The sequence below is a fragment of the Rhinolophus sinicus genome, chromosome 8, assembly GCF_057876585.1.
Source record: "Rhinolophus sinicus isolate RSI-liver-muscle chromosome 8, RSI-T2T, whole genome shotgun sequence".
NCBI classification, from domain to species: domain Eukaryota; kingdom Metazoa; phylum Chordata; class Mammalia; order Chiroptera; family Rhinolophidae; genus Rhinolophus; species Rhinolophus sinicus.
In genome coordinates, this window is record NC_142508.1 from 13,162,071 (window position 1) to 13,170,865 (window position 8,795).

The window sequence follows — 8,795 nt, forward strand, 5'->3', positions numbered from 1 at the left end:
GCTTTATTCATTTGATGGGGAGTTTCCGTAGCTCATTAATTTATGCTGCTTTGTTTTAAACTGCTGATCTGGCGCTACCTCCTCTAATTTTTCTTTTCCTCCTCCTTTTTTCTTGTCGAGGTAGGGAATGCCCAAAGCACAGCCCCTCAAGGTCAGGGTGATGTAATTGCCTCCCGGTTCTGTAACCTCAGGGATTCCTTCCCTGCCAACTTGTTGTACTGACGTTGCAGACAAGCAATCTGATATATTTAATTGGAGCTAGAGCATGCGGCTAGGAATTAAAAAAAAATAAACATTCCATTTGTTCCACATCTCTCATTTAGAACAGTATGTGAGGCACATAGTAACTGCTCAGTAAATAAGTGATTCCGCATTAAATTATTGTGGCGTGGTGGTGGTGGTTTTCAGGTACAGTCATCTTTGCTTTTCTATTGTTTCCTCTTCTTCAACCTCTTTTTATCCTTGTCTTCATTTCTTTTTCTCTGACCTCATATTGTCCTCCAGTCTCTTTTCCCACTAGTTTTCTAAACTCCCTGAAATTTGCCTTGACATTCTTTATAATTTTTAAGTCCATTATATTTACTTAACAGTCCTCCGAAAGAGTAGTAAAATGTAGCCAATCCTTTGGGCAGAATGGCTGTGCCTTTACGTTTTCCATTCCCTTTTGTGGAGGAAAGGGTGCTGACTCCGTTTTTTTGTTTTGGGTGGTGATCATCACCCGTAATTTGGGGGTTAGAAGCACTGGATACATCTAACTGAATGTCTAACTTGCTTTTCTTGATATTGCTTATCAAATAACGTGTAAGACTTAGAGTAACGAGAGCAGCTTTACAATGGTTCAGTGTTGGTGCATTTAAATTTACGTGAAATATTTCTTCCCATAGCATGCCCTTCCACTTCCTGGATTCATCTTCTTGGCTTCTGATATTTATGACCACGCCGTTCTATTCAATAAGTCTGGTGAGTTTCTGAGGCAAAGTTTCAGTTTTACTCTTGACTTGACTACTGATTTTTTATCCAAATCATTTCTCCACTTGAAACCATACCCCTTCCAGGAAGACAGTGCTGTTAAGCCGTAGCTGCAGCTGCACAAGCTTTTACAGGTGCCCCTCAATTATTTGCAAATGACGTGAGAGGATAGCTTCACATTTTCTGTTTTACTTTGGAATTTGTGTGCTTGCATTCGAATGTGGAAGGTTTGATGTTTTGAGAATGCAAACAAATAGTAGCAATCTGCCTTCAGCTTCTTCTGAATCATCCCTGAGTTAAATATATACTTTTTATTGTCTTGAGTTTTAGTCTGTCAAATGAACCTGTTATCCTGAATTTTCTGAGAGAGCTGAATATATACCTAAATATTTTACGTCATACTGATTGTCTCTTCCCTCAGCAAAGTGATACACTGGATCTCTGAACTCGTTCAACAGTAATAACATTTAACTTTCTTTCATTTCAATACTTATTGAGTGTTTCAAAGACAATAGCAGATTATTGGGATTTCCCACTAATCCAGACATACAGTTCTAACAAATTATCTCTGTTTATCTAGAGGGCTTACTTTTTTTTTGCAAAAGAAAATTACTGTTCAAGTCATGCAGTATATCTCAAACTCTGAAAACAATTTAGCAATATAAAAGAAATGCCCTTAGAGGATTACTATGTACTTATTCTCTTCAATCTTGGGTATTTTATATTCTCCCAAATATTCACTGTGTAAACACCTCATTATGTAAAACTAACATAAGAATGTATTTAAAGGAAGAAAAGTTAAAGTTCCATTACCCTATATATCAACTAATTTCATTTTACCAGTTTCCTTCCAGACACAATTTACATAGTTGTAATTCTTACATAGTTGTAATCCTTCTGTGGATATAATTTTCTGCCTCCTTTTTACCTTCATTCTGAGGTGGTATTTTTGTGTGTGACTATATGTAATCTTTATGATTTTTTAATTGAGGTGTATAATGCCTCATCTAGTAAAAGTACCTTTGCTTGCATAGCCATTGCTCTATCATTGAATATTTAAATTAATTCAGAGTTTTTCCTTATTATAAATTGTGCTGCAGTGAATGAAGAACTTTTTCGACTTATCTAGAATTAATTTCTAAGAATAACTACTAATACTTGTATGGCCCCATAATAAGAATTGTGAGATTGATTTCTTTAAAAACACCAACTTATACTACCACCAAATGAATGACTGCCAATTCCATTTCACATTGCCAGATTAGAATATTATTTATAAATCTTTAATTGCTAATTTAATAGATATACAATGCCACAGCCTTGTTTAATTTAGAATTCTTTGATTACTGGTAGGATGGAACGTATTTCCAAATGGCATTCAGTTACTGGTTCTCTTACCTCCTGTGTCGTCAGTTAAGACCATACCATTTTGAACTTCTTTGGGCTTCACTGTCTTTCTCTGTAAAGTGGGGTCCTATTCAGGGGAATGGTAAATAATTTTTTAAATTAAAATAAATTATCATTTGTTTTAAGAAAACAGTGTAATAACTCTTGATGCTGATGCCGCCTGAAAGCGAGGCAAGTGAAGTGGTATGGGGTCCACGTGTACTCGTAGGGGAGATAGCGCTGTCGTCCCTGTGAGGTTCAGACTGTATTACTTTGTTCAAACAGATGAAAACGTGAGCTGTCGCAAGTGACACCACTGTCTCCTCTCTTAATCTCTGCAGAATTATATCAAGTTCCGGTCGTTGGTGTGACAATGCCCGTCATGTGGTTCTACCTCCTCATGAATGTCGTCACTCAGTATCCTTTGCCGTACGGTCTTCTCGGGGTTATGTTGCCATAGGAATGTTGATGCTTTGACACGAGTTTCATTTTTGCTTTGGTCTGTTCTGCAGTAAGTAGGACACAGAGACGCCCATCCAATGAGCTCCTCTGTGGAGCGCCGAAGGTGCCATAGGTCAGTAAGTCCCAGGGACACTGACGGACACGCTCTGGCTGGAGGTGGATAGTTAAGAATTAATACAGGGCACGAATGTTCTGGAATATCCACCTGGAGTTTTCTAGTGTCCTAGGGTATTTCACAAGCTGCCAGAAAATTCTGAGAGGATTTACAGAGTTCTTTTACGGAGGAGGTGGTGGAAAGCCTGGGGACCGGATCAAATACAGGTGGGTGTGATGGCCTTTTCTGAGAGTGTTACCCTCTGTCATTACTTGGGAGGTGACCACTGTAAACCGAGGGAAGAATTCAGAATAAGTATAGTGGGGGGTTTCAGGCAGTTTCGAGTTGGGATCCACAAATGGAATGGTAGACCAGGAATTCTGCAGGCTCGTCTACCAGGAAGGAGCCTCAGAGCAGCCGTAGCCAACACTCGTGTTTTCTACTTAGCATATGAGCATTTAAGCCAAGAACCACGCCAGAAGTTTCTCCCTGGCTGCTCTCTCTGCCGAAAGAAAACCACCTTAACTCCATCCCCCCAGGTACGTGTGCATCCGGGGCGTCTTCATCCTCACGACGGAGTGCACCTCCCTCACCGTCACCCTCGTCGTGACGCTACGCAAGTTTGTGAGCCTCATCTTTTCCATCTTGTACTTCCAGAATCCTTTCACTCTGTGGCACTGGCTGGGCACCTTGTTTGTCTTCATCGGGACCCTCATGTACACAGAAGTGTGGAACAACCTGGGACTCCCAAAAAGCCAGCCTCAGAAGGCAGACAAGAAGAACTGAGGTCTGCTGGGAGACCAGTGTCACAACAAGCCAGGGTCCGGTGAAGGTCTGGCTCCCATTTCACTTTTGTTAATGCTGAATTACCCCCAGTATTGAGCCAACCACATACCAGAGATTCCTCAGAAGGAGGGGGCTTCTCAGATTTCACATGGCGACACAGACCAACATTTGTGGGCTGTGCTTAGAAACCCCTCAACCCTGAATTCGATGAGTTCATGGGTTTTTTTCTGTTTTGTTTACCACAATAGTCAGTACTGTACTTGGTTACGGAATTCTGAGTCCCCAGAGCTACTGGCTTGATATTCACGGTCTTGGACAAGATTATCCCTTTTGTCGCTGTTCTGATAATTCTCTGCCATAACAGTTATCATCATCCTGTGGCCTCATCCCTTTGTTCTGTCACCCTTATACTATTCAGCAGCGCTTTTCAGTCAGATCTCCAGGCAGCATCATCAGGAATAACTGAGTGACCAAGTGAATTGAAACCATGGTGACATTAGGGCTGGACTTTGTCCCGCATGTTGGGAAAGAAGCAGTTGTCCCTGTGAGCTGAGCCCTGGTGCCACTGGAGCAGGACCAGTGGGAACCCTTTTCCATATTTTGCTTTTTCTGTTCTCTATGCAAAAGTTATATGCTCTCACATCTGTTGCTTTCTGTGCTTAGAACAAGCCTGCAGCATATCTCTACGGCACAGTGTTAATAAGAAAGACAGAACTGGGAAAGAGATGTTTTCCCTCGGTCCTCTGCATGAAGCCCATGGGCCTAGAGCTGAGATGGTGATGGCAGGATGGCCCTGGTTGGGACCTAGAGAGCTCCAGCTGCCGCCACCCCAGGCACTCACAGGACTGCTTCCAAGTGGGAAGCTTAAATCTTTGAAAAACTTCTTAACCAGGACTCAGCTCTGCCTGGCAATTCTGAGACAGTCACAAACAAGCTAATGAGTAGACTAATAGGTACAGTGGGTGTGGTGCATAAATCAGGTCAAATCATAACTGAAATGGAAAGGTTTTTTTTTTTTCTTTTTTTTTCCTGTAAGGTATTGTAATGTTCTTGATGGGTATTTACAGGAGTGGGGGTTGTATGTATTTTCTTACAGGTAGAAATATGCTCCCTGGCTTTTACTAATCATTTGAAATGTTTGGTTTTCCTCCCATGACACAATTTTGGGACAGGAATGATGTCAGTGCGGTGTGTGTAGGTGAGTGTGTGCCCTTGTGTAGCTTGTGTGTGATCATTTTGGAGGAGAGAGCATGAAAGGGTTCTTTTATTTCCTCATAATGACAAAGGGGTCAATCCAAGAAGAGGCTATAATAACAATGATAAATATCTACGCACCGACATAGGAGCACCCAGGTATATGAACCAAATATTAATGGACGTAAAGGCAGAAATTAACAGTAATACAATAATAGTTGGGAGCTTCAATACCCCACTTACCTCAGTGGATAGACCATCTAGACAGAAGATCAATAAAGAAATAATGGCTTTAAGTGCCACATTAGCCCAGATTGACTCAATAGACATTTTTAGAACATATTATGCAAACACAGCAAATTATACATTTTTCTCAAGTGTACATGGAACATTTTCCAGGACAGCCCACATATTAAGCCACAAATCAAGCCTTAATAAGTTGAAGAAGACTGAAATAATATCAAGCATATTTTCTGACTACAGTTGCATGAAACTAGAAATCAACTACAGAAAGCAAACTGGAAGAAACGAATAACATGGAGAATAAACAACCTGCTACTAAACAACCAATGGGTCAAAGAGGAAATCAAAATTACCTTGAGACAAATGAAAATGAAAACACAACTTTGCAAAACTTATGAGATATAGCAAACGCAGTTATAAGAGGAAAGTTCATAGCTATCCAGACCTACCTCAAGAAGTAGGAAAAAAATCCCAAGTAAAAATCTAACTTTACATCTAAAGGAAGTAGAAAAAAGAAAAAACAAAACCTAAAGTAAGTAGAAGGAATGAAATAATAAAGATCAGAGTGGAAATAAATGAAATACAGAGTAAAAAAATCAATAGAAAAGACCAATGAAACTAAGAACTGGTTCTTTGAAAGGATAAATAAAATTGACAAACCTCTCCAAGGCTCATCCAGAAAAAAGCCCAAATAAAATCAGAAATGAAACGTGAGAGATTACAGTTGACACCGCAGAAATAAAAAGGACCATTAGCAATTATATGCCAATAAATTCAACAATCTAGAATAAAGGGACAAATTTTCTAGAAGTGTATAACCTTCTGAGACCGAACCAAGAAGAAATGCAGAATCTAAACAGGCTGATTACTAGCAATGACACTGAAGCAGTAATCAAAACACTACCAACAAATATCCGGCACCAGATGGTTTCACATGTGAATTCTACCAAACATTCGAAGAAGAATGAATACCTATCCTTCTTAAACTATTTCAAAAAATTGAAGAAACAGGAACGCTTCTACACTCATTCTATTAAGCCAGCATTACCCTGACACCAAAAGCAGGCAAAAACGTTACAAGCCAATATCCTTGATAAACAAAGATGCAAAAATTCTCAACAAAATACTAGCAAATAGAATCCAACAATATGTTAAAAGGATTATATATCCCGATCAAGTGGGATTTATACCAGGGATGCAAGGGTGGCTCAACATCCACAAAACAATTAGTGTTATTCGTCACATCAACAAAACCAAGGATGAAAATCATATGATCATCTCAATTGATGCATAAAAATCATGTGACAAAATTCAACATCCATTTATGATAAAAACTCAACAAAGTGGGTATAGAAGGAACTTACCTCAACACGATCAACGCTGTGTATGACAAGCCCACAGTTAACATCTTATTCGATGGTGAAAAGCTGAAAGTTTTTGCTCTAAGATCAGGAACAAGACAAGGAGGTCCATTCTCACCACTGTTATTCAATATGGAGGTGGTACAGTGCCGTGATGGATCATTTCCATCCTTTGTGCAACCATTGCTTGAATTTTTGTAGGGGGCTTTAAATATTTGGTTATACAGAATACCAATAGCCTGAAATGAAATATATTGAACAATTTAGAATAGCAATGAATAAAATAGTCTGCAACCCAGACTTTAAAATAGCTCTGAGCCCAGTTGGGAGCCATCTAAAAATATCAGAGACTTTAAGTCCTAACCAGCCAGTGGTGCCTAAGGGAAAACTGGAATTACTCTTAGGAGCATTTGCAAGTTTAAGGAGTTTGGTTGTTTCTGATTCTACCTGAGAGGATGTATTTATCCATGAACAGCAGGAGGTGTTGGCTATGGCACAAACTTCTCCCTGGACTGCAAGCAAATAATCAAGCAATCCTGGTGTCAAAGGCTACTTGAGCTGGGGAATTGAAAGATGTCTGTTGGACTCCAATGGGTGGGCTCTTCCATTAGTGGTCTGGTTAGATTTCACATCATTATGTCTAACTGAGCGGCACCAAGCCCAGCTAGTGTTGGAATTTCAAAAGGTACCCTTTACACCCACAGAAGTACCAGAATCATGTACTCAGGTTTACAGAGAGGCATAATCATTTGTTTGCCATGCAACTAGCTGTTCGTGAAATTTGTAATGGTTAATAGGACAAAATCTTTATGAACATATACTAATATATAACAGATTACACCAATTGAGCAAGCAGCTCAAATTTATAAGGGTAAAGACCCAATATCCCTGAATTTCCAAGCACACTCATACATCTCAGTGTTAACTTGTCTTCACCTAAATGTTACCCCATTGGAAAAAAAGATTTTGAATATTCTTTCCCTTCCAATACATCATTATACTTTCAGAGATGGAAAGGGAACAATTCAATTTCTTCACCTTTCTTTTTGCCCAGTCTCATCAATCTGATATAATGTTGTTATGGTGCTTAGGCGAAGGTAGGTGCTCTAAAGAATCCAATGAATTCAGTTATTTTCTAGGTTCTAGAATATTGCTGATATTATACAATAAGCCTGTCTTCCAGAAAGCCATGTCTCTGGTTGGAACATTTCCTGGATCAGTGATTGAGGAGTTAACATCAGCTGCCAGTGAAGTAAGACTGTTCCCTAATTGTCAGATAACAGTTTGATCTTTTCTGTCAAAATAAAATTTCTTAGCAAATAGGACCAGGTCTCATTCTTTGCCTTTATCCTTCTAGCATCTACTAAAGTGCTGTGGGCATGAGTAGCATTTGGTGGATGATAACCTGGGAAAGGATTTCTCCTTCTGCCACAAAGAAAACACCAATCCATCACATGGTGTATTTTAACTCCAACAACACAATTTACAGAATCATTAACTTTTGAAAATTATGTTAAATGTTGTCCGTATTAATACGAGTAGATATGGAGGCTTATTCTCTATGACATCACTTAAAATGTATTTCAGTTTTTAACCACTGCCATGAGGTGGAGATAAGGAACCCATAGTCTTCAGTCTTCAAAATACTGAACTCGTCAATATAATCAGCACCGAAAGTGAAATAAGAAAAGCTTGCCGACTGACTACTGCCAAGATACTGCTCCTCTTTAAAGGAAATTTTCTTATATTTGAAGTTACACCTTTCAGTTTACGGTATTGGGAAAAGGACAACATACATTCTAAGATAGTCATAAAGATTGTACACAACAGTGTGTCTTAGCCATCAATTTTTGCCTACCGTGTTGCTCTAAATCACCTCGGCTGAGATAGAGGTCCTTTCCACTTGAAAAACTGATCACTATCAATACTGGGGATAAAAGTCCTAGTAAGATAAAAGGAATGATTCACATTGAAAATGACGTACCTTTCATAAACTAGCAGCACTTCATTTGCCAGGATATTGCCAGTTTGGCTTCATTGACTGGTCAGGAACAAAGGCAAATACATACAGGTCCATGGTAGCTCCTTGTACAAGGAAAACGTAGAAGGCTACAATTTTTCCGTAATAACTGTTTCCCCATTAGGTGGTGTGTGAAATTACTGGAACGTCAACTTCGAAGGTAGAGAGGCAGAGTTTGGTGAGTAGTGCTGTTTCCTGCCATAGTATCTTCACAGATCGGAGTTTATAAAATCAACAGTTAAGTTATAGACAGTCAAGAAATTACTAACAGGAGTAACTG

General features: G+C 39.3%; 1 protein-coding gene across 1 annotated transcript in view; it reads left to right on the top strand.

Annotated features, from left to right (window-relative positions):
• Positions 1–7,820, top strand: part of SLC35B4 (solute carrier family 35 member B4) — a 28,639-nt gene extending 20,819 nt beyond the window's left edge. Inside the window, exons 8-10 of the mRNA XM_019750951.3 lie at positions 885–960; positions 2,697–2,772; positions 3,451–7,820. Coding sequence (XP_019606510.2) covers positions 885–960; positions 2,697–2,772; positions 3,451–3,697 — 399 coding nt within the window. The 3' untranslated portion in view covers positions 3,698–7,820. The remainder of the gene's footprint in view (positions 1–884; positions 961–2,696; positions 2,773–3,450) is intronic.
• The last annotated feature ends 975 nt before the right edge of the window (positions 7,821–8,795 follow it).